Source organism: Lipophrys pholis, assembly GCF_963383615.2.
Source record: "Lipophrys pholis genome assembly, chromosome: 4".
Lineage (NCBI taxonomy): Eukaryota > Metazoa > Chordata > Actinopteri > Blenniiformes > Blenniidae > Lipophrys > Lipophrys pholis.
Window position 1 is genome coordinate 30721463 of NC_137637.1, and position 26408 is coordinate 30747870.

At 41.3% G+C, this 26408-nt stretch overlaps 1 protein-coding gene across 3 annotated transcripts; it reads right to left on the reverse strand.

The window, feature by feature from the left end:
• Positions 1–809: 809 nt before the first annotated feature.
• Positions 810–26160, reverse strand: cpne1 (copine I). Of its 3 annotated transcripts, none has more exons than XM_080461894.1 (16): positions 26053–26160; positions 9624–9752; positions 9327–9506; positions 7871–7945; positions 7617–7688; positions 7132–7215; positions 6067–6156; positions 5883–5981; positions 5714–5800; positions 5240–5299; positions 5019–5152; positions 4255–4309; positions 4027–4081; positions 3369–3502; positions 3022–3258; positions 810–2941 (listed from the first exon to the last, which is right to left on the reverse strand). In XM_080461894.1, exons 2-16 carry the CDS (start codon positions 9750–9752, stop codon positions 2825–2827), a joined length of 1608 nt encoding a protein of 535 aa, XP_080318020.1. In that variant the 5' UTR covers positions 26053–26160; the 3' UTR covers positions 810–2824. The 3 variants fall into 3 exon arrangements, with proteins under 3 accessions (XP_080318020.1, XP_080318019.1, XP_080318018.1); XM_080461893.1 differs by lacking the exon at positions 26053–26160 and adding an exon at positions 11037–11181; XM_080461892.1 differs by lacking the exons at positions 810–2941; positions 3022–3258; positions 3369–3502; ... (10 more) ...; positions 9327–9506; positions 9624–9752 and adding an exon at positions 15718–19650 and having other exon boundaries at positions 26053–26149.
• Positions 26161–26408: the final 248 nt, after the last annotated feature.

Sequence of the window (26408 nt, forward strand, 5' to 3'; positions counted from 1 at the left end):
ACTTGAAAAAAAAAAAAAAAGATGTGCATCAAATCATAGAAAATAACTGTTTTGAAGTACTCAAATTACTGCTCATATTCTGTTCCGGTTGGTTTTGGATTTTTCATTACTGCATTGAGCGTATTGTGTTTTTGAGATAAAACAATATTAAACATTACTGACAGTTGAGATCTGTGAAAACACTATTGGTTAATTGGCCGGTCAGTTCCAGAGCAGAGCTTTACAGCTGCCTGTTTTGTTTTTTCCCCAAGCTGAATATGATGTGATCCCCAATCGTCACACATAGAAACAATAAGCTGGCCATCGATCGGATCTTCACACAGAAACTTAAACATGCGTCCAGATATCGGAGCTCAGCTCAGGCACCATCAACAAACAAATAAAAAGGAGGTTGGAATAAACTGGAATTTAAAGTTTTAACAGCAGCGGCTCTATTGCTGAAATTTGCACCACATTGAACCCTGCTTTTTATCTTTAAATTCTAACACACAGTGGATGTTACTGGTTATACTGGTTTAGTCACATAGGTTAGTAAATAGTGGTTAACTGAATGAGTAAGCGCAACAGCTGGTGGCTATATATCGATGCAGCTCAAATGCTTTAAGCACAGTGGGGTAGAAAAAAAGACTGATGTGGGATGTGTCGTTCTTTGTAATTAAAATAAATCTTCACATCATTATTCGATTGTTTTGAATGAATTTGTTTTTGAAAGAAACCCCAGCACCGCACGACTGCAAGTTTTTAAATCACATTTTACCCAATTTTATGACTTGATGTAGTTTGAATAGAAACTTGTCTGGTGCTTGTGATACTTTTAAACTTTTTCCTGGAAAATCTCTGTGGTAATTTCATAATTCTAAGTAGTTATGCTTTTACTCCAATGTGTGTGTGTGTGTTTTTTTTTTAAATGAACCCTCCAACATGTGAGGCTTCTCATCCTACATTTGAAATCAGAATATTCCTTCAACATGAACACAAACTTTTGAGAGCAGTTATTAGCATTTCTTTCCCCCTAACAAATATGCGAGAAAACTTGAGGACGAACTGCAAAGTAACAGAGAAATACTCAATTGATATGTTTGGCAAAGAAATTCCTCCCTTGCCTTTCCACCGCATACAAATAAACACTGAACGCTAAAACAAGGCCGGCTGTGAGATAAGATCTGAATTAACTTTTTCTTCCCAAACAATTTCTCCGATGAAAAGGAATCTCAGCTATGTAAACAATATGAAATATAAAATCTGACCTAAAATAAACTCCTCGTCTCGGAAGGAAAATAAGAAAAATGGCGAGGTAAAGTTCCTGTTTAACGCCGTAGCTTCTTTGACATCCGACAGTGTCAGAGTTTAAGGGCTGAGATCGACAGGCACACAGGACTGACTTCACGTCTCACATTCTTAATTGTTGTCGCACAAAAAAAACATTTTCTCCGAGTGTAAAGTGGTTTTAGTTGAGGCGTTTGCAGCGCAGCACTTTATTGCAGTAAACGTGCATTTTGACACTTGTTGACACCGGTGGGACTGTTTGGGTCGTTTGACTTTTACAGGGACATCTTGTCCATCAAGAACATCTTTGGTACAAAAACAGAAACACGGCCGACTTTCTGAGACTCTGTGTGGCGCCGCTTGATCGTGCGACACTAAAGTCTTTAACAGCGCTTTATCTGTCGAGTCACTGTGCCGCGGCGGCGGCCATGTTGGCTCCCAGCAAACATTCAAGCGTGAAGAGCTTCCGTCAGAGTGATTCCAATAAGGCACTTTTACAATTTTGAACCCACAAGTCGAAGCTTTGCTTTGAATCTTCACTTCTAATTAAACTAGATGCACAAGAGACTGATTTTGATATTTTTGACCCGATTGCAGAGGCATAACATCTAGATTAAGCTACGTTCATCCAAGTCTGAAACACAATAACTGAATTAATGCTGAACAATCGAACTGTTTCTCAATGTGAGTGGCGAGTTCTGCGCTGGGAGCCAAAATGGAAGCGACAAACCACTGAGAGTCTTGAAAAGTCCGGAAACAATCAGACTTCACTGCTGCAGCCCATCGGCAAACAGTGAAGTGAACAGTACAGATCAGAATATGTCTGCGGGAGCAAAGCTACGATTTAAAGTATAAAATATAATTCATTATACAGTTTTCCAGCATTATGTGCAAAAGCGAAGTGCAAAGTATTGGCACCTGATCTACGGAGCTGATCAGAGCCTGGCACCAGCACACAGCCGGTCCGAGTACACCACCAACACAAACATATGGAGGTGCAGCAACTCGATTGTCCACCAGGGGTCGTAGTAAAACTGGGTATGCTGGAATGAATGGGGGGGAAAAACATTTCAACACAGTTTCACTGAAACTAATTCTACAGCTGGTAACTTAGTTCAGGTGATAATCACGACCATACTGTGGTGTGGTGGGGGAATGTGGAGACAAAATGGCGGCCTGTGTGTGCGTGTGCGGCTCTGAGATTTTTGAACACATGCGAATGCGTGTGATTTGCATAGTTTAGAGTTTAAGCAGCAGAAGTCAGTATAATCTCTAATCTAGATTTATTCCTCCATCCGACTTGGCAAAGAGCAATGGAAGCAAAATGACTATTAAAAAAAAAAAAGGGGGGGATGATTGGTCTTCATCCTGATTGGCTGACAGCTTTGTGATTGGCCAACACATCAGGTTGGTCTTCAAAGAATGTTCCAGGGTGAGGAGCGGGATCTGAGCTCGGAATGACAAGGGGCTGAAACCTTATGTATATACTTGGGCTTTGTGACTGCAGGAAGCGGGTTTATGGCCGATGGGTGAGGAACCCGGGGTTGGGATGCAGGATTTAGGATTTAGGAGCAGCGACTGGTTTCGGTGGTGGGAGGCCTAACATCTTATAGTAAGACACCAGCTGGCCGGGAACCTCAGCAAGGACCGACTGAGCCAGCGAAGCCGTGGGAGCCTGGACAGACAGAAAAGGGACATCAAACGTTTGGCTTCAGGTCATACTGGGTTTAAACTGCACCACTGTTTTCTACTTACATCCTTGAACTTTGTGAAGGGGACAAACTGGACGATGTCTCTGGCGGTGGCCTCCCCGACCGTCGACCTCAGCACGCCGTCGTCTCCATCGAGAAGCTGCATGGCTTTGAAGTCATATGGTCCCACCCCGACAATGATGATCGACATGGGCAGCCTGGACGCACGGACGATGGCGTCTCTGGTCTGATCGAAGTCCGTGATCTCGCCGTCGGTGAGGATGAGGAGGACCAAGTATTGCTGCAGAAACATACAAACGTCAGTCAACGTCAGGCTGCATGTTTCTGGTAATGTAATGTTAATCCAGGGTTTGTGTGTGTGTGTGTGTGTGTGTGTGTGTGTGTGCTCACAGAAGCAATGTTGGCCTGCGCAGCACTGGCGGCGAGCGAAGCGACATGGGTGATGAGCGGAGAGAAATTCGTAGGTCCAGAGAACCCAAGTTTAGGCAAAACCATCCTGTAGGCTGCAACAATCCCCTCGATGCCTGAAGAGGACGGAACCAAAGAACAACATGAAAACATGCTCGACTGAAACATGGAGATTAACAAAAAAGACATAATACACTGATTTGTAAGTGTTTAGTCTGTTTAATCCAGCATTTTCTGGGCTAAATATCTGAATCAACTTCAAGATGATAAATAAGTAAAACTTAAAGTGGAAGAAAACTAATTTTCATGGTTCATGTTAGTAACTTTTTGTTGTCATTGTTATTTCATTGACCAGCTCACTGCTATACTAGATCCATTAATGGCACGGAAATTTCATCTGGGAACCACTGGATACGTTACAAAATGTACAGACTTATTGTCAACCAACTACAACAACCCAATGTTATCTCCCCAATAACTTAATTATTCTCTCAAAAACATATTTACACAAGTCAAAACGTGTCAACGTCTCTGCCTTTTACACTTTAATGGGTCTAATGTGTTGGAATGAGCGTTTGGTGTTCAATCCACCAGAGGGCGCTGCTCCAAATCAACCTGTGAGTCTTCATTGTTTATTTACCTTGGCAGTAAGGACTAGTGGGGTCAAAGTTGAGGGCAAATTCGTGGTTCGCCTCCTGCAACATCAATAACACAAGTCAAGTTAAATACAAATGAAATACAGTTTGATCAGAAAATGAACTTTAACACAAATGTCTTAGTGTGGTTTAGGGGATTTAAAACAAACAATACTTATATGCCACATTGCATTGATGAACAAAGTCTTAAACAAAGCATTTAGAGAGCTGACCTTATAGTCTGGAGGCAGCTTGGCTCCAAAACCAAACGCTGGGAAAAGCTTGTCACTGAAAGAAACGACACACAAAACAACACTATGTAATTACAGATTTTATTCTCTGGAAACCAGAAATTAGACTTTATTACAGCTTATCAAGGTAACAAGATTCAGAGCAAAAATTTAAACAATAGAAATAACAAACTTTAAACTTTTTCAGTTTATACGTATGTATCAAAGGGTTATTGATGCCCTGAAAGGGGGAAGAATCAGGTTTCAGGAGAATCGGATCAAGTTTTCATCGACTGAACAGTGTGGTCCTTCACTTCATGACCTAAAGACCATTAATCTAAAGTAATCTGAGTACACACAGCATGAGTAGGAAAAAACAAAGTTAGATGAAGGAATGAGAAGAGCAAGATTTACAGTGGATTTTTTTTGTTGCAGCCTTTTTACAAAACTGATTAAATTAAACTTTTCCCTCCAAAAGTCTGCAGACGATGTGAAAAAAGTGTTTTCTAAAGATTTCCAAATAGAAAACTAAGCAACCACATGTAGACAAGAGTTCGCAGCCTTCGTCACGACCAAGCTTTGCAGCCGATTCCGATTTTTTTTTTAAATTCAAATTTTCTAGTATCTATTTTGAACCTATAGAAGGAATTTTTACAGAAAACAGTTTACAAAAACCTCTGAGCTCACGAGTCTCAATCAGCTGTAAACTTTGGGAAGTCTGGCGAAGATGGCGTTGTGTGTATTTCGTGCGTCAGGTGTGCACTCACGTGTCGTAATCCTGGATTACCTGACCCACGGACCACAGAGCCGTCAGGTACTGGTTTAGCCCATCTGGACTCATGTAGTGGAGCGACTTGGGTGTGCGGGGATCGCCGTTAGACCCGGTGAAGTCAATACCGACCTGGAAAGGAGTCCAGACAAGATGAGCAGGGGAATTCATCAAAACTTCAAGCATTTAAAATGTCCAGGTTCGACGGCGGCGACGTACGGTGAAGTTGATCTGGCAGCCACCCATCACATAGTCCAGGAAAGAGTAAGAAGTTTCCATCTGACAGGAGGCACAGGGAATTTAGCTTTATTTTTTTCATACAGAAAGAAAAATAGGAGAATAAAAGTGGTGTGCCAAAGTCACACACACACGGGCCTGAAAGAGTTATATTTTAATGTTTTACTATCATTTCTGAACAACACACATCACCTGGGCTATATTGAATATACGTCTACTGGTTTCCCCAAAAGGCCAATTGCATTTGTGACCTGAATATATGATCGACCAAATAAAAAGGCAAGAAGAATTATTTTTGGGCAAAGCTGATTGTGCAGGTGTAAAAACCTCCTAACATTGTGAACATTTAACAAAAAGTCAATCAGATTAACTTTGAAGCAGGAGGAATCTTTTTCTGCGTTCTACCTCCTAATCACTACGTTTAACCACTGACTTCTGGGTAATGCAGCCTTCTACCTTGTAGTTCTTCACAGAGACAACTCCCGAGTTCTTGTAGCTCTTCTTCTTCTTCTGTTTCTCCGGATTGATGCAGTCGTACTGCACCTGGAAGACGACGACACCGTTGAATCGTCTGACCAGCCAACTAGAACACGACAGAGGACTTATGATTTATCGGTCAACTCACCGGTGACCCGTTTGCAGCTTTCTGCAGCTCAGACACTTTGGTGGTGAAAGTACCGATCAGGTCATGCGATCCATCGCTGTCATAGTCAGAGCAGTTCACCTGCGGGAGGACGAAGAGGTTTTAATGGGATTACCGAGGATGTGATTGGTGGTTCAGAGTGAGGGTGGACCCGGACTGGTCGAACCTTCAGGGGCTTCTCAAGGTCGCTGCTGCAGAACGTCTGCAGAGGAACAGTGAACTTTTTCCAGCTGGGATTCAGATTGTTCTTCACCACCTACACAGAAATACACAATTAACAAACATCACCATCTTTACGGAATCACCGTGACAACACATTTTACGACTTTGTGGTAGTAAGGGTTTTCAATGTCCCGTCGGCTTCATTTCCAAGTTCATCACTTCTCGATTTGAAAGCAAATAATTCAACTCGTGACCTTTAAAACCTGTATGAAGCAAATTCTCATATTTATTTGTAAATACAGACGATTACCATGTTGGCAAAAGATCGCTTCCTCCATATTGAAGGTTTTCAAAGACAAAACAGGTGAGGATGAGACTGTCTAATAGTTCATTAAATAAACCAGAAATGAAGAAATATCAATCATGGTTTTGAAAATGGGAAAATTCATCACAGGATTACAAAGAAACTCGAGGTGCTTCTCATTCCGTTGAATGAATGAATGAATTAAATTAATCTGCAGTGTAACACAGGCTCACTACAGCCATGCAGTTTTTTAGTTTGTTTTTTTAGTTCCACTTTTATTTTATTCTGAAAAAATTTGCATTTTTTGAATTGGTCTTGTTTCAAACGTGCCTCAACTTTCTTCTTTTTTTTTTAAACCATAACAATACATTAAAATACTGTATTAGTCGTAAAGAGGTTGCTTTTGAAAATGCATTCTACATGGCTGATTATTTAGTTTTCAAAATCGTTCAACTTGAACCAAATCATGATTTGGAGGAACCTACAGCATTTCTTCCTCTACAGACGATGTTCCATACAACAAGCTTTAGAACCAATGTTCTGAATTCTGTATTCACGCTGTTAAAAAGTTTAATTTTCAAGCTATCTTGGCACAAGTGTGAAACAAAGTGATAATGAATGATACTGATTAAATTAAATTAAAAGCCACTTTGCAGGATCTGAGTCACATTATTCAGTCAAGCGGCTCTTTGTGTGGAATAAAAAGGACCTCAACGTTTCCCAGATAATTAAAAAAAATAAAAAGTGTGTTTTGTTTGTTTGTACCTCGGTTCTGTGGACCAGTTGCCACTTTCCATCAGCTCCTTGTTTGAAAAACTCCAGAAATGGATCAGACTTTCCAAACGTATCCTGAACAGGCAGAAGACAAACAGGCCGTCAAATTGGAAATATACAGAAACATGACAGAGATACTCTACTTGATCAATGAACAGCAGGAGCATGTGCAGGATGTTTTGTTAAATCAACCTGTAACTCATTTATTTTGGGGTATAATTTTCACTTTATCTCTACAAAAGGACAACTGACTGTTTTTCCCCGTCGTCTTTGTTTTCAAATTTCAGATTTATTGTCAGACTCAAATAAGCACATGGCAGTAAAACCAGCTCTTATTTATATGATCGCAAATTAGAAATCAGTTTGTAGTTAATGAAAACTTAAAGATTTCAACTGGTGCGACACAGTCCTGAATGGATGACGGCGATAAAAAAAACAAAGACTACAGTAAAAGACAAGAGTAGAAGCAGAAATACCTTCTTGTCGAGGTTTTTGGCCTCCAGCTCCAACACAATAGCTCTGTTGTCCTTTATCTCCTCCGCTGAGATCTACACAAATACAAATATTTCATGTTTACACAACAACGAAAATGATCACAATCATGTTTTATTTATTCATGAAAGACAAAAACTCCCATCAGATGTATCCAAATTGAAAAGTAATCTGCGGATTTTATTTTTTAATAAAGATTACATCGAGGAACTTTCTAACACACACAGTTTGTACGTACAGTGATGGCTCCTTTCCCTGCAGGTTTGCCTTTCTTCAGCTGCAAAGGTCTGGTCACAGATTTACTGGAAACGATCTAAAACACACAAAGACGAAGTAGAAGCGTCCACGTCAGTGTGTTACACACCAAGTCCAGCAGAGGGCAGTATGGGGATTACACAGTGCACAATACAGGTTTTATTGTGAAGTAAAACAAAAATATTATCACATATTTGGTGAATTGTGATATAGAAATTGCAGTATTAGTGTTTTTGTAATGGTGTTTTCTAATTTATTTCTCAAGCATGAAACAAAATATCAATACAATTTGCCAACATAAAATCTAATCTAAAATTTATAACCAAGCATATTTTAAAATAACATTTAGTATTAATTCTACGGTTTGTCATAACGTAATATTTCACATGAGATTTTTGTTGTGTTTTGGATTTTATAATCTACTACGAGGACAGTCATCTTGCAAATGCGAATCCCACTATTTCAACCATTTCCAAATGGTGCAATTTGATCTCAGTTTATATAAATAAACCAGAGTGTATTGCTTTCCATACTCTGTCACAATGCACTGAATAGTAAACCATGTGGTACGTGTGATTTCAGAACCATTCCCAAGCTGACAAAACATTGGTGAGAGTGTAAAGAGTGTTTCTGACTGAAAGGTATCAAGGATGATTTGACATATATTTTGAACGAAGTAAAAACTGTTACCATGGTTGGTCATAAAGCTCAGACCTGGTTAAGACTGGGAGGAAATGGAGGATTTGTTTGAGAGAGAGAAAAAAAAAAAAAACATTAATCCGTAAATATTACATGAAATTTCATCAGTCCGAAACCAAATATTGGAAACTGTCATGACTTCATGGGGCCTCAAGAGGGAAGAACAGTTACATGGTAATCCACACAATGTGACAGTGAAAATAGTCTTTGGCACACAATGAACTGAAACTGTGACTCACTCAAACAGACATTTAACATAAATTCACTGATGCAAATACAATTAAAGAACATTAAGCCGCTACCTTCATTTGTAGAAAACAAAGAATGTTCTGCATCTTTACTACTTTAGTAACTTTTGCAGAAAAAGGAAAACCATGACTTGCAGGATCTCACTAAATTATAATACATGAGGAAGTTTCACAATTGAGTAATTATGAAATAGAAATGTGATTGACCAACTAAATGTGTGTTTTGTTTTTGTTTTTTTAGGGAAGAATGAATGCTTAAAATTTGTGTAAAATTATATATATGTTTAAACGTACTGGGGAACAAAAACAACAAAAAAATCTATCTACGAAAGAACTTTAGCCAGAACAAATAGGTTGATGTTTTCAATCAATGCCGACTCATCTATGAGGGGAGTGAAAATCATTTCTTCAGCCTCTTCCACTGATATGGAAACTCTACAAGAGGTCTGTTCATTTGTTTGTCAAGAAATCCCGGTAGCGTTTGTCGTTTACCTGGCCCAGTGTTATCTCCACCCCTCCCAGGTAATCATCATCGCTGACGTCAGCGGTGGAGTTGTCGATGTCGTAGACACCGAACTTCAGATTCTGAACGGTCTCGAAGTGATAATCCACTCTGATGTGCTGACTGAAGGAGGGACTGGAGGTGTTTGTCAAATGCTCCGTGCGACCCAGCTGTCAGAGAAAGAGACGGGTTTAAGTTTATTCCCCCTTACATTAAATAAAACCCCCAAAAATTAAAACAGAACCTCAAAGAAATGTGATTATCCTGGACTGTGATGGCCACGTTACCTCGGTCCAGTTTCCTCCAGAACTCTGCAGCAGCACACAGCAGGGATCGGACTTGGAGCCGACGTCTTTATCCAGCAGGTCCGTGCAGGAGATGCTCAGCTCCACTTTCGAGACACAGTTCGCCGCCATCTGGGGGGGGGGGGGGGGGGGGGTTGACAGGGGATCGAGCATTATATATATATTGAGCCACTTAAACACGTATCAGTTTACAGGTAAAACCTCTGATTTCGGCAACAGGGAGCATATAGCAGCATGATAACTCATGAGCTGGGCATTCAGCCCGACAACCACTGCATCAAGAGAAGAGACGCGTCAAAAAAAAAAAAAACACACCGTTTCGCTTCTCCACAACCACTTCACGTTTCACGTGTAGGTAAAGAAACTTGAAGTTGGTGCTACGTGAACAAAACTTTTGCCAACTTCACTAAAACATGTTTGCGTGTACATAATATACAGTCTGTGTTTGAGCTTCTTTATGTTCTCTGCAGCGTTCAAGCAGTTTGACATTCAAAACAGTTCTACAAAGCAGGAGGATACAACACTAAAAAACTACCTTATTCTTCTGATTATGAAATTTTACGTTGAGTGAACTCAGATTGCCTCTCGGGAATGAATACTATTTCATATGGGTTTTTTTTTTTTATCAGATGTTTCCAAGAGAAACAGCAGTGTCCCTTTTGATCACTACTAACAAAACGCGCCATTAACCAAAGAAAGCAACCACAGCGACCTGTAGCACCCTGATCCCTTTTTTTAACTGCTCATTTTCAACACACTTGTCAAATTATGGTGTGACTCATGAGGCTGGCAGTCTTGTTCTTGGTTCAAATTCACGAGAATTTCAAATAGACCTTCCCTAACTTTATTGTTCACAAATATTTACAGATGGTAAATACACAAGTGGTTTTAATGCAGCTTTGCTTGAACGTTCAAATTTGTTCTCAAACTTTCTTAAGTATTCTTACTAGAGGGTGTATCTTTAGACCCTTTTAAAGATCACTTTTCTCCAGGGCTGTTGCAATCATTCTCTCTTTTTATTAGATAACATGTTCAGATGATATTTTAAAAGTTCTCAGTCAACACACTCCATGTGTTTCTGAATCAACGTGAACGAGCTCAGCCAGCAGCGGCGCGTGAACGCAACACCAGCATGACAGGACATGGGCGGTTTCCATAAAGCCCTGAGACCAGCCAAACCAGCAGTATATGCAAACACAAACACACACACACCTACAAACAAAGACAATTGTTAATATAAACTTTGTAATTGACCTAAGGCTTTATGTTTTATCTCGTTTAAGCCCCCCAAGAACAAACAGCAGGGCGGGGAACAACCACTCCCACGGTCCCCGGAACAGGATAAAGATACACACTGTGAAATAAAACACACCCAGAAGTTGTTCTGAACGTTACCTGAAAACGGTGTTAGCTTCTAATTGAAAAAAAAAACCAAACGAAATAAACCGCAGAAGAGGTTTTTTATCGTGACTGAAGGCAGAAAACTACCGCTGATGTCCGTGTCTTATATGCTTCAGCAAACAGGGAGCGGCAGCAAAACGAGCGAGTTTCTGATTGGACAAGCAAGCTACAGTCCGCTTTTCTCATTGGAAGATAAGGCTGTCAATCACGCCCCGCAGGGAGCGTTGACGTGATGACGTCAGATAAGAAAGCCCACGGACGCGCCCCGTTAGAATAAGAGAAGAGTCAACTGTTTATTTATCATCAATAAATAACTTCACAAAAACAGGAAAAAAATTCAATTCAACTCAATCATCTCTCATCTTCTATACATCCAGATCAGGGCCGCAGGGCACGCACTGAACAGGGCGCCAGACCACCAGGGAGAGACACACACACACACACACACACACACACACACACACACACACACACACACACACACACACACACACACACACACACACACACACACACACACACACACACACACACACACACACACACACACACACACACACACACACACACACACACACACACACGTTTCAGCTTCATCACTTAACCTCACAAGCGTTTTGACTGTGGGAGGAAACAGGAAGACCCAGAGAAAACCACGCAGAGCATTTCACACAGAAAGGGCCAGACCATATTTTGAACCCACAACTTTGACTTTTTGAGGCAAGAGCAGAAACCACTTTTCCAAAATTGCACATCTGAATTTGAAACATGGCACGAGCACCACAGCACAAAGAAAAAGACAACTGGAGCATGATGACCTTAAACCATGCTTGCATACTCTTCCCAATAGTGTAGGAATGAACCATACTATTTTTCCAACGTGTGGAAGGTGCGCCACAAACAGCAATCAGAACACAGCAACACTTTTAATGCTGAAACAACATAAACAGCAGCCCTAAATTCAGTTCCAGTTTTCTCCAGACCAGCTGAACAAAAGCTGCATGCTCTCTGACAGCATTTATTTCCAAAGTAATGCATGTCTGAGAATTCATTCAACACAAGTGTTTAATTGGCACTGCTAGTTTAACTGCTAGGGAGTGCTGCAAAAAGCCTGCAATAATTCTGATGTGCATCAAGTATTTTAGCACATTTAGATACATTTGTTTTGCATACAAATTCATATCAGCATATTAATATAAATTAAAATTGAGCAATTAGGTATTTTTAAAAGTTTTAGATCTGTATTTTCTTGGTCAGTGTTCTGTGTGCCACAGATAAGTTGTTTGCTCCCAAGTGCAACTCATTTCATCGTGATGAGACATGGATGCCAAAAAATTAAACAGAGGAGAGTAGGACTAAAAGTACTTTCTCTTTTCTTCCCTTAATCTATTAACATGTTACGACTGTAAAGTGCTCCATGAATGAGCCGGGACTCTCTTATTCTTAAAGGCGAAGAGGAACTTCAACAAAACGAATGTAATTTGGGAGATTGTATAACAGGGACTTTATTAAGACACTTTTAAATTAAATTAAAACATGTGGACTTCCATTGATTTTCAGTAGTTTTCATGGAATATTCATATTAATTCAGCAGTCTGATAAATTATTTCTATAGGAGTCAAACTGAACACCCCCTGGTTTAAAAACACAACATAGTGCAAACTATATTCCCCTTTGATTGTCTGCACTTTTTTTTTAAACATCTTCACATTTATCAGGTAAATTATATAATCATGCCACCAAATCAATCACTCAATACTATCTCAAGGTCGCCTGTAGACCATGCTTGCTTTTTCTACTGGAGATGGCACAAGGACGACTGTTGGTGGGGACGTATGACTGTTGTAAGCCTGAGTGCCAAAAAGACAGTGGAATCTCCACAAGTGGGAATAAGTTGATCTACTTTCACGTTGAAGAATTCATGATCATGCCAATATCCAGGCTTCATACTTGAAATGCTGCTGCAGCGGCTGGATGCGTTCTGCATGAAATTAAAAGATGTGCGGCGGCGACCAGAGGACATGGAGAAAGCTTAAGGAAAATGACCAGTGAGAGAAGTGAAGAACCTGAACACTGCATGAGCTGACATCCAATCAGAGGAGGAAATCCTTTGACTTTATTAGGACAAATCAGTGTCATAACACCAAACCAGCAGGAAAAGCAAAGCCTGTCAGCCATGAGAAAAAGAAAAATCTATAAAAAGGTAGAAAAGATCTGTTAATCTGTGTGAAATGACTCACAAACACACCGTGACCTCCTGCTTCAGTTCTGCACACTCCGTTAAAGAGCATCATCCATTATGTGAGCATCCCAAATACGTCACACTAAACTCTGGAGTGAAAAATGTAAAGCTGTGGACTAACTGAAGTCCAGGTGAGACGATGTGGGCTGTCCCTGCTGCTAAAATCACATTTGTTAATAACCACAAGCAACAATGAGCAACATATCCACTCAGGAATGAATACAATACATTTATATACACAAAACCCCACCAAAGATTACAGAGAGTAGTTTTATTAAAGCTTCAAAAAAACAACAACTAAAAACTAATCATCAGTCTCCCATACAGTTTCATTGAGAGTAGAATTGTAGGATCTGAAGCCTGGCCCAGCCGACTGGATGAGAGACACCTTGAACAGGTCCAACATAGAGATATAGACAATACAACCATGCAATGCAGCCAATGTAGAACCAACAGTCAAATTAAGAAACACGTCTTTACATTGTGGGGAAAAGGTGGAGTACCCTGAAAAACAATAGGACAACTAGCAAACTGCACATAAAGACGCTTCAGCCCGGGTTTGAAGTCTTCCTGAGACGACAAGGCCACTTCAGTTAGACCTGAACACAATAAGAGTAAAATTCTACATTTGCACTGGCCAAAGTGACAAATGTTCGACAAAAAACAATGTCTGCATAAATAAAAACATGGAGAAATCAAACTACTATACAAATGCTTCTATATCTACTCACATTATCCTCTTGAGACCACCCATTTTTTCACTGACCCCGCACAATCAGCAGCACACTGTCCACAGGCAATGTCCTGACATCTACCAAGGACATGCACCATCAACAGGATATGATCTATTATTGACTCACATCAAGGCTTTACGGCTGTACTAGTTACCATCTCCTGGCCAGAAGCTCCTTTTTTCATTTACGTAGCCTTAATGCTGCATAGTGGATTCCACCCCAACATCCTACTTCACATTACTGTTGACGATCTCCCAAGTTTTACGTCCACATGCTGGTGATAACTGTGTGCTTCTATGAATCCTGTTACGTCTGTCACTCACCTGCAGATCTGCCTGGTCTGAATGTTAATCAGGAGGAGAAGGGGGGTTGGGGTTGGGGTTGGGGTTGGGGTGGGGGTGGGGGCTTCAGCAGCTCCGCGAGTAACAGGTCAGTGCAGTCACCATGCAGTTATTCAACTCTCCCACACACTTTGCCCATTTGCTGCACAAATCTATCAACCACACGTATCTGTGCCGCCATCATTCAGGTTGGTGTTTCACGTCACTTTATTGAGGCCCGTTATACTTATTTCACACACAGACTTTAAAAGTGCATGCACATTAATTTTTATACCCGTTAGGTTAAGCACTTCCTGCAAAGGCTGATGGATCCTCTTCAGTCAAAACTACTTATGATGCTTTCTACTGGTCGGATCGATTACCACAAAACTCACAGGAAACTGTAAGAGCTAAAAACTGGAAAGACCAGGGTGAAACATCATACAAGCTCACAGTATTTGAGGTGAGCAACGTCAAAATCAGCCAGAAAAGCTTTGGTTGAAAGCATGGCTGCTGTACAGCTGACTTGGGTGTTAAGAATTGTTTAGCCTAAATTTTCTTTTCTTTTCATGCTGCAAGGGAACAACAATAATGGACTCCGTTTCCACAGCAACCTATTTTTCACTCCAAAAACCTTTAGAATTATCAGTTTACACAATCTTGATGGTAAAATCTCGATTTAATAACCAATTCAAAAACATTCTTCCAGATTTTGCGCATAATAGTTGATGGGGTAATTGTCGTCACATTAATTATTGAAGATACATATTATGCAACTCTCAATTATAGTAAACTTTAATTTTTCTAATTCATTGAATTATTGGCAAGTTATATTTTTGCCTGTATTACATATAACGAAAATACCAAATACCAACATGAGCTTTATGCCATTTTTGTTTTTCTACTTTGCTGCTGAAATGGCATCACTATGGGGGGCATTTATTTTCTTTTAATGGAAAACAAATGAGCAGAAAGAAGATTTATTACACTGAGCAAAGATCCCCCTCAAGTTTTTCTTTTTAGCAAATCACACCTTGGACAATAACGCAACATTGAATTGGGCTAAATGAATCAAATAAAAAATATTTCCATTTAATTTCCAGCTAGTTTAACTGCTAGAAGATAAGAACTGCTCGACCAGGATGTCGCCAGGAATAAAATACAAAAAACATGGTGGCCCTTATTGTTTGGTTTAGAGTTGTAAACTATGTTGCTTGTACTTGTACGGTACCAATATTTGTATAGTATGACCTGCGAATATTACATTTAATATAAAAAAGTAATCTGCATTTCAAACAAATCAGCCATTCTTCCATCTCTCTTCACCTCTAATCAGACAAGTTTCCATCATCAGACAGTGAGAAGTCAGAAAGAGCTGATTGCAGGTAGAGGAACATCCTTTTATTTGCCAAAGCGAAGGACACTCCACATCACGCATGGTTATTCCATTATACAAGTTTGGTCAAAACGACACTAAAAAGAAACGGGCTTAAAAAGGGAGAACATTCACAAAAAAAGCACACATAGAACAAAAAGCAACCAAACTAAAAAACACAAACTTTGTCTCAGTCCTCTTAAGTTCAAACGCTTAGTGAGCATGTGCTGTGGAAGAGTAAGCGGTGGAGTTGGTGGGGGGCATCATTTAAATACAGCAATCTTATAAAAATGTGACAAAGAGGAGAAATAAAGAGTCCTAAATTGACATACAGCAATCTTTCCATTCCAGCTTCTCTCAATTGCAACATAGAACAATGTCAACATTTTACCATATTCAGAACACATTAATGTCATTAAGATTGATCAATTTTTGTTCATGCCAATGCGGAATGTAAAGACTTTACCATAGCATTAAAGCACTGTAGTAGAAGGGCCTCCACCTACAGCATGTTAAACCACAGTAACAGCATTTACCAGAGCAGTGTGTGTGTGGAGCAACAGGGCATGTACAATGTTACCATTGAAACAGCACATTCACGGTTTTTTTTTGTTTGTTTTGTTTTTATCAAAGCAACATACTGTTCATCACTTTACAATAGCAACAGTAAGAAAGCATGTTAAGATATTACCATAGCATCAGAGGACGTGAATATCAAACCATAGCAGCATAGCATACTTAACAGTATACAGCAACAATGTTTTTCAGCCACTTTACAATCATGTTACCAATGCGAACAGCAGAGTGTTCAGTGCGCCAACTCAGGATTTAACATTGTGATTAGAGACTGAGTACGAAAGGATCAATTTTGCCACTGTATTAATCAACAACATCGTCGAACCATGGTCATCAACAGTTTGTGCTACTAAAGTTAGTGGAGCAGCTGCAGGGGGAAAAAAAAGCATAATCTGAATCACAGTCTTCCTTTTGAACAAAATGCGGGGTGGGCTTAACTGCCGATATCTACAGAGAGAGGAGCTTCAATAATGAATGACACTCAGGACAAGGACAGTTCTAAAATGTGCTGCTAATAGTTCATTATGTATGGATTAATTGGCTTTGTCACACCTGGACTCCTGATCCAGGCAAAAATGAAATCCTATTTACAGTCTTTCGGTCTTAGATTAAGGTGGCGCTTTAACCCAGACTTATCTTGACTTTACGGGCGCCGATCGGTCGGTCATTAAGGTCCATAACTGCAGCAGAAGCCTCTTCATGATTTTGGAAGGCAACCATTGCCTCACCAGTTGGGAGGCCTTTGTCACTGAATTGTAAACACACTGAGCCTGGCAGCACCTGATAACCATAGAAGAAGTCCATAATCTCATCCACAGTGACAGTAAACGGCATATTTTGAAGCTTTACTACTGTTGGGCCAGCAGCACTACGTTGATCAGTCGGATTGCCGGGTCCTACGGGGGGAGGCTGGGTGAGCAGACCTTCAGGCCCAGGAGAGAAGCCCTGTTGTCCACCAGGTGGTCCGCTACCTGTGCGCCCTTGGTTGTTGTTGGCCCCTCCACCCCGGTTTTGTCCTCCAGCTCCCTTTCTGTTGGTATTCTCAAAGGGCACCAAGCCCCTCAGTCCATCCTGATTGAATGGAGCTCCTCCCGGAGGCCCTGGACGAAAACCTGGGGGATCCAGGATTGGTGCTCCAGGAAGACCCGCAACTAGAGGTGGAGCCACGCCCAGATTCACATCACCAAGCCCAGTGGCCAATGGGGGGAGAGGAGGAGGGCCGGCAAGCCCATTCCCTGGGGCTGAAAATGGAGTCACAAAAGGGGAACTATTGATGTTGCCCATGGTGGTTCTGAGGAAGTTAAACTCGTCCCCACCCATGCCAGCAAAAGGACTTATCTGTGCCGGTGGGGGACCAGGCTGGGCCTGCTGGTGTTGGTGCTGATTTGGAGTCTGATGCTGCTGGTTGTGGCTGCGTTGGCCCCTCTTGTTCTGGGGTGGGGGATTTCTCTCAATTTCCTTCATCTGTTCATAGGTCACCAGATGCACAAATGCGTCACGGCCATTGAGTTTTTGGCGGTGGAGTCTTTCAGCTTTGCGAGCATCCTCCTCAGTTTGAAGTTGGAATATAGCCTGCCCCAGACCATTGCCATTGCTATCTGTCAGTACTTTAAGGGTGTCTTCATAGATGCCCAAACCTTCTAGGAAAGCCCGAACATCCTTCTTGGAAATATTATAGGGGATGTTGGTAATATGGGCACAATTCCTAGGAGATTTCATTCCATCTTGATTTTTTCCATCACCTACAGCTTCACGTTTGCGGATTGAGTCGATCTTTTCAAGCATCCCCTTTCGGCTGATTGGATGAACCTGTATGAAGCGGGTACCCATGTATTGCATATGGGCTCCTAGAGCGCTCTTATGGTCCTGCTCCGATTTGAACTCGAGGAAGCCCTCTCCAGTGGCTCGACCATTAGGCCCGTAAGCAATGTAAATGCTGTCTTCCACAACACCCAGATTCTTGAAGAACTCCCTAATCTGTTTCTTATCAGCTTCGTATGGAAGGCCTTTTAGGTAGACACAGTAGTCCTGTCGATGAGGAGATCGTGACCGTCCTCGCTGGTCTCTGCCTCCAGACCCAGCATTACCACGGCGGTGGTGATGGTCGTGGGACTCATTGCTGGTATGCAATTTTCCGGCGATATGATGAATATGACCCATACCACTGTCTGCAAGGGTAGCCCACTGACGCTCAGAGCTTGGAGTGATTTCAATGAATCTCTGGCCCATCATGCCACCTCCTCGTTTAGAAGCTTCAAAACTGTCCTGTGGCGAGAAAAACTTGACCATTGCTCTGCCAGTCGGCCGGCCCTGCCCATCCCGCAACAGACGAACCCCATCCACCCCCAAACCCCGAAAGAAGTCCCTAACTTCCATCTCTGAGCAGGAAAATGGGAGGTTCTGTAGGAGAACAAATAACTCATCAGGATTGCCCACTGCTATGCCAGTAGCTGCAGCAGCAGCGGCGGCCTTCATATGGGCCTGGAGTCCAAACGAAGCCAAAGGAGAGAGAGGGTTAAACAGCATCGGGTTAGGTGATCCTAGAGGGAGGCCAGAGGCCAGTCCTGCTGGTGGAGGAAGAGATGGGTTGAATGGCGGTAGAGAAGACATGTGGGGCAGATGTGACATAGGGGGCACTGGTGGGCCCTGGGTCAATGGAGAGACAGTAGGAACAGGAGGGAGAGAGGACACAGGGGGAGGAACAGGGATGGTGGGAAGTGTGGGCATAGGTGGCATGGATGGCATGCTGGGAAGTGGAGGGATGGGTGGTGGACATGCATTGAGTGATGCCAAAGCTGTTGTAATTGTGGGGGCAGAACTATAACTGTTCGGGAAGCTGGGCACCACACTGGCTAGGCTAGCAGCTGCCTTGTTGCTTGGTGGCTCTTGAGATGAACTTGCTGCCGTCACTGAGACAGGAGTGTTACTGAATGCCTGATTTCCATGGCTACTGCTTCTCCCTCCTGCACCAGATTGTACTGTGGGTATGGGGGCGGCTCCAGTTTGTCGGTTGGCATTTCCCCCTCCAGGTGCAGCCATTTCTACAGCCCCTGCTCCTGCCTCAAATCTACGGCGACTGAGCTCAATCATATTCTGCATTTCTGTCTTGCTGCTAAGCAAAAGTGACACTTTAGAGCCTTTAATTGCTCCACCTGTCCGCATCATCCCCAGTCGAGCGTCCTCATCAGTGGCGAAGACGATGAAGGCTTCACCATGTTCACCCCCCACGATGTGCACGCCCCCGTCAGGAATGGTAAGGCCAGAGAAGAAGTGTCTGATGTCCATGGTGCCGGCTACTATGGGCAGACCCTGTAGCCTGATGACTACCGCCATACTGACTGCTAAAGAACAGCCCTACAACCTGGGGAAAAAGCAACACTACCGTCAGATGAAGAGCAGAAAGAAGGAGATCAGTGGTGTCCAGACATCTTTATAGTGGATCCTTTTATGACTTTGCAGACCAATGAAGGCACAAGTCAACTACTTTCTTACATTTGATTTACTCAAGAACAGTAAAGAAACCTTTTTTTGTTGTTGTTGTTTTTCAATCAATTATTTACTGCCCATTTGTGGGTGCTGACATCTGGAAACCAGCTGTGTTTTAAAAGGGTTAGGGGAAGGGGTGACAGTATAGCAAAATTTAGAGGAAACTCGCCAAAAACAAAACTAAAACAAACCCTTTGCAGGCATTGTTTAAGATATCAAAATTAGCCGCCTCAGAAATAATAAAACAAAGGATCATGTTGCACATCAGCCTTATGTTAGACCACAACATATGCAATCCTAAACATGAAAAAAAAAACATAGCACAGATGAAGTTGATTAAATAGCCTGGACATCAACTGGAAGACTTCAAGAAAATATTTTCAGGTTAACAAAATGCTTCAAATAGCCAAACCTTTCTCGATGTTTGTACATTACTTAGTCAACAAATATTAAACCAATTCAGAGCAATTTTCGAAGGATAAAATGCGTTATGTTTTACACACTAAAACAGAACAATAATACTATGTAGGAATTTTCTCTTGTTGCGTTCGCAATTTCTTGATTTGTGATGCGAGCATGTAGCAGCGCCTGATTGCACCCTGGAAATCCTCACAGGGGGCTTTTCCACCAAAAAGAACCAGATGCTAGATCGGGCCCAGGGCTGAATTTAGCACCAGTTCTTTGCGTTTCCACCACCAAAGCCCCGGCCTATCAGAGTCTTAACGGGTGCTAAGCCGGCCCCCAAATTGTTGCTTGGCCAGAGCGAGGCCAGAGCGGGATCTGAAAATGTCATCAGCTGGGGGTGGAATTAATCGCTTCTTACGAGGCGGAAGAGACGCTGTTCCGGCATTTTGAAATCTACAGCGAACACAGAGCAACAAAGTGGTTATAGAGAAAAAGATAACACGCGGGAACGAGATAATAAGTCGTTCCCTCAAGTTAATAATGTGAGGGAACAAGATAATTTAATCCGCGATCACAGAGCCGGTGGCTGTAATTGAACTGCTGTGCTGCAGTTCACCTGCGCTGTCACACAAACTCTGTGTCGGGTATAGAATTTAGAAGCAATTTTTTTCACGCTTTTCATTGCAACATCATTGTAAGTAACCTCACTTCCAGTTCTTGCATGGCGTTATGACCGCAGGCTGAGGTCTGCATGCGGGCTGCATTGCGCTCTGCTATGAGACGCCCCACTACTTTCGACCCACAGAACTTCTTTATAATGAAATGATACTTTTGGTTAATCAGCAACGACTGAACAAACTACATACTACTGTAAATGAAAGCTTGGATTTTCTTTGCCATGAAATGTGCCTTTTAATGGCACTTCATGTGACAGAGAACTTTTGTTGTTGATCAGCGCGTGTTTACGTGTGTTGCCATTGGAAATGGCTGAAGAGCTGTGTTCTATCATTCTACACCTCCATTCCTCCCCGATGTTGAAGCATTTGATTCAGACACCAGAAATAAAGTGAAAGGAGCAGAAATTCACAATGTAATCGCAAAATGTTGAAAAATAAACCCCAAGCATATTAATTTATGGTAAAGAGGGGATACATGAATCAGAGCTGCTGAGAATTACATCCTCTCTTTTTGGACCCAGATGAGTTTTACATGTCTGTAATTCACATGGTTTAGTTAGAAAACACCAATATTTAATGTGGTCCGCATCATTTCATCTCAAAGCGTCCATAACAGCAATTAAGATGGGGATGGAGGTGAAATTGGTGAAAAAATATAACGCGAGAATAAGAGACTCAACTTTCATTACCTCAAGTTAATAACTTGAGGGAAGAAGCTACTATCTTGTGGCCACGGATTAAATTATCTTGTTCCCACGCATCATTAACTTGAGGGAACAATTTATGATCTCGTTCCCACGCGTTATTATTTTTTCTCTGGCCACTCCGGGGCTCCATACTAAAGTAAAAAGGAAGTGAAAACACACCAATAGAGCAACGAGGAGATGCAATGTTTTCTTGCTCTTTGGTCTGCATCCGAGTTGCAAGCCAAACTAGGTGGACTGACCAGGACAAAACCGATGTATACAGTCTGGCTCCTTGTATGTGCGCTGCCGGCGCCACATTGGTTAAAACCTGTGACGTACGACGTTTTGGAGTGATGTAATGACGTGGCTCTCACCCAGCTCCCTTGACAATGGAAAATCAACCGGTTCTTTGGCGGTGTGCATTTAAGAACTGGTAATAGCACCGACCCTGAACTAGCACCTGGTTTTGTTTTGGTGGAAAATTCCCAACAGTGAGATTGGCTGCGTTTTTAAGTGAAAACTTACAAAGCTTCTGTTTCATCAAGCACTTGCTTTTGTCTATCAGTCTACCTTTCTTTAAATTGTTATATTTTCTTATGTTACATTGGCACAAGTGTTTTAATAAAATGAATTAAATGGAACCACCAGGCTTTTTCAAGACACTTTTTTTTTATACAGCTTACTTTTCTAAAAGTTAGGATCTACAATAGGATTCAAAACAAATGTCTACTGGATTCTATTTAAAACCCATTTTCAAACTTGTATTTTTTTTTTCTTTTAAATGTGGATGAAATATGTCCTTCAATTTCAGCTGAGGTGCCCAGTGATTATTTCCAAGCCCTCTGTCCAACAACAAAATTACTTCAATAACAGTACAGTCATAATCTCAAGAATAGCAGTAATTAACCCGAGAGAGTTTAAAACCACAGATAAGCTGATGTACTGTCAGGGTTACCTGACAACGTCATGATTCAAACCTGTAGTGAAAATCCAACAGAAATCTTTCCTCATGAAGAAACCAGACAGCTCAAGCTGGGCTATTTCAACGGCCCAATAACCAACATCCACCCGGCAAAAAAAGGAGCAACAATCTGCAAACACAATGTAATAAGCCCAAAGCCACCAGCAAAATCAATGAGATCTTGATCCTCAGCATCACTGAGAATTCAGGAAGCATTTCTGCTTTGGCTGGGAACGACCACTGCACGAACAAAGTGTCAAACCAGCAGATATGCAACACAGCACGTCATCAACAAAACATCAGCATCTTGAGATCAGGAGCGACAGCAGTAAGTCATCAACCAAAGCAGTGAGAGCAACGTTAACATTTTGACAAAAGCAATGTCAAAGGCATGTGAACCAAACACATAAGCACAATTTCAACTAGGATCGCATTATGATTACATCAATAACAGCAACATTAGCGTTATGCAAACCACAGCATCATGAGCAAGAGATTTCCAGCACAGCAGTAAAGACAGCATCTTAACAGCAATGAAGTGCAGAGGAGTATGTCAGCCAATGCAGATTAAAAAAACCACATAAATTTTAGCACCAGCGGTATAGGAACAAGGCTCGCTCCGCCGATGATTGTATCACACCCTGAGATGAATATTTTACCGAACTCTTCACATACACTCTGCAGATAAAACTGCTAATATGCTTAAAATCTGTTGTGATCACCACCACTCCAAGTTAATGCAGAATGTAGCCATATCAAAACCAGAACTTAGACATTTGTCAGTTTCCTCCAGACAACTCCTCGCATCACTTTTTGTTGTCAAATTAACTAACCCACATGAAACATCAACAACAGTGAGAGAATAAAACAGAGCAAAAGAGAAAACCGCAAAGGAACTCAAATTACCAGATGCAGATAAAAAAAAAAAGAAGCATCATTCTCCAGTCAGGCAGAAAGGAAAAAACAAGTTCAAAAGCAACAGAAAGCAACTTCAAGCATACAGCCTGCAAACCAGACAGAATTCTCAATGCAATTCTCATACAACCTGATAAAAGAAAAAACGTGACTGGCAAGAATCAAACCCTCTAAAGGAAATTCATTGAACAAGAAAGCAAAAGGTTCATCAGAAAGACTGACTCTAATCAAAAGGGATTGGCGACCCATTGCTCACCAGCCCACATCAAACTTGCATTCCACACAGGACAACAAAAAAAAAACTGGAAGAACCAGGCTGGAAGGACGACGTCCGTCATATTAGCCTCCATTTACGCTTTAAATGGCTTTGATACAGCCCATCTTTCACATCTTACCTTAACCCCTCGTTTCACAACTGGAAAAAAACGTCCCTGTCCAGCTTACATGAAGCTCCCCTGACTTGCAGATTTAACACCGTGATCCACACACAAAAACATCAGGAAAAAAAAAAAAAAAAACACATCCAAGAAACTGTGTACGTGAGTCCCCCTTTCTTTATTCAGCATCTTTCAAATGAGGACCTGCATGTCAAACAACTACAACCTCTTTTAGACATGAAGCTTGTAATGTATTTCTTGCAAATTTGGAAATGTTATTGTTCATAAAAAAACAAGGGCGGAATTATAAAATGGGAATTACAAACAACACAGGTTTAGCCATACGTGATTCTCTGTACTTTTTAAAAATATATATATTTTTACCCACAGTGCCAAAGCAGAATGATCAAGAATAAAACGTTTCTGCACGTATATAGAGTGTTTTGAAGTGTGTTCTAAAACTCTGCAATTGTGTTCAATTGCAAAGTTTAAATCCTCCGTTTTGGAGGTGAAATTATGAAAGCTGTTCTTCACGTTGTGGCCAAAGTGAAACATTAGGAACAAACATCCTAACAGGACCTGCAACAATTATTTTTCTGGCAAAAAGACAACTGTACTTTGAGGAAGAACTGAAGAGGCAGGTTTAAAAAAAAAAAAAAAAAAAAAAAGTCAATCTGTAATGACATATGTATTATATTTTCAGGTTGAAGTGATCAATATAGGCTTTTCTTTGGGGTCTGTTGGTCAAGTCAAGCCAATTTTTGGGGGGCTTTTTAACTGCTTTCTTCAATTTAGAAACAAAAAAATTTATCATCATAATAAAAATAATAATGAATTGATTTTTCAGTTTTTAAACTGTTAGTCAATTTAGGCCTTTCATGTCATAGTATAGATCAGTGAAGTCGGATGAACTCTTGTTCACTGCATGCAGTCTATAGGCCAACGCTCTCCGAATAAAATAAATTCTTTTTTCTAAATATTTTGCATTGTTGATGATGCATTGCATAATGCTAATCATTGCACATAACAAATACACATACATAGTGGAGTAATGTATTTGATTTCTCCTTGTTACGCATCATATATTTATTGTATTTTCTATTAAAAACTTGCAAACATATACTAATAAAACTACATATTAATCCAACGTCAAAATTTAGTTGGATTAAAAAAGTGAAATCTACTGATCTATTTGCAACTTTGCAAATAAACGGTTAATTTTTTTGGGCAGAAACATCATGTAATCAGCCATTCACATTGCAGCAATCCAAAGCATTCAAATGAAATCATCTCTGGCTTCACACAGAACGAGGTGAAAAAGGAAAGATTATCCAGCGAGCAGCAGTTCTCTGGGAGAAGATCCCTTCTTGATGCTAGAGGTCAAAAGAGAGTAAGCAGACTGGTTCAAAGTGACAGCAAAGGAAATAAGACACTGGCATACTCATTCAGAACAACCAAATCTACAGAAGACCCAAGTCTGAATGCAAAATATGTCAAACCTGGAAGCAGATGGGCTGCAGCAGCAGAACAAATCAGCAAGAAAATGACCAGAGTCAGCGCACTGGGCAAGAACAGCAGTAGCTGTGTCTCCTGGTGTAGAATGTCAACAACCATCAGAAACACTGCAACAGCACCTTCATGACACTTTTTTTTTTTTTTTTTAAGAAACACCTGCCGCCATCAGCGGTTGTTTTGTTATGGGTTGTGACGTCATGACGCCAGGGGCGTGTTTTTACGTAATCATTGAACCAAAAACTAAACAGAGGTAAAGACAAAAACGGTACAAAAACTGAACCCAAAACCCTCCTCATGAGTCCGTACAAGGTTATCTTTACATACAGTTTGTGGTCCACACATAAAGGAGACTGCACGAGCTAACTCCCAATGAAAAGCATCAACTTTGAATCACGGTTAGCACGCTAGCGGTAGCTAGGCACCATTTTATTAGGCCTGATGAAGCCCTTCTTAACTGCTCCTTTAAAAACATCACACGGCACAGATCTGTATTCAGGCTCTTGGAAAATATTAAAACACAGTGGACCGAAGCTCACTACCTATTCCACAGGACAAACCGTAAATGACTTTGATTTAAATTAGCTGTCTGACAGGCTTTGCGCTCACTTAGCCACCTAGCCGCTTTGTAGGAGTGTGCTGGAGCGGAGAAGCGACAAGAGCCGTGCTTTTCAGCGGCAAAAGGCGCACTCCGCTCCCGGTGTGTGAGCGTCATCAAGCGGGTTGCCGCTGCTGAATTCTTACCGAGGAATTTGTCAACAAACACACTGGTGTTTAACTCATGCACGGAGCTCTTTTCTCTTCTTCTCTCTGCAGGGTGCTGCGGATGCATGAAATGTCGGCACAAGTATCGCGATAACAGGCGTGGTGGAACGAGAACAGGCAGGTTCAGTGCAATGTCGCCCCCTGCTGGTTAAAGAGTTAAATAGAAAGTTTAAACTTCTACCATTCTTAGCGCCAAGGCGCCACTTTTATTTTCCTGACATTTTTTGCCGCGTAACTAGTCCCTCGCCTATTTTCTAGTTCATTAGTACCCTACAAACACGCATATTTCTGTGTAACCTAATAATATAGACCTTCAAGACACATTCCACAACGTG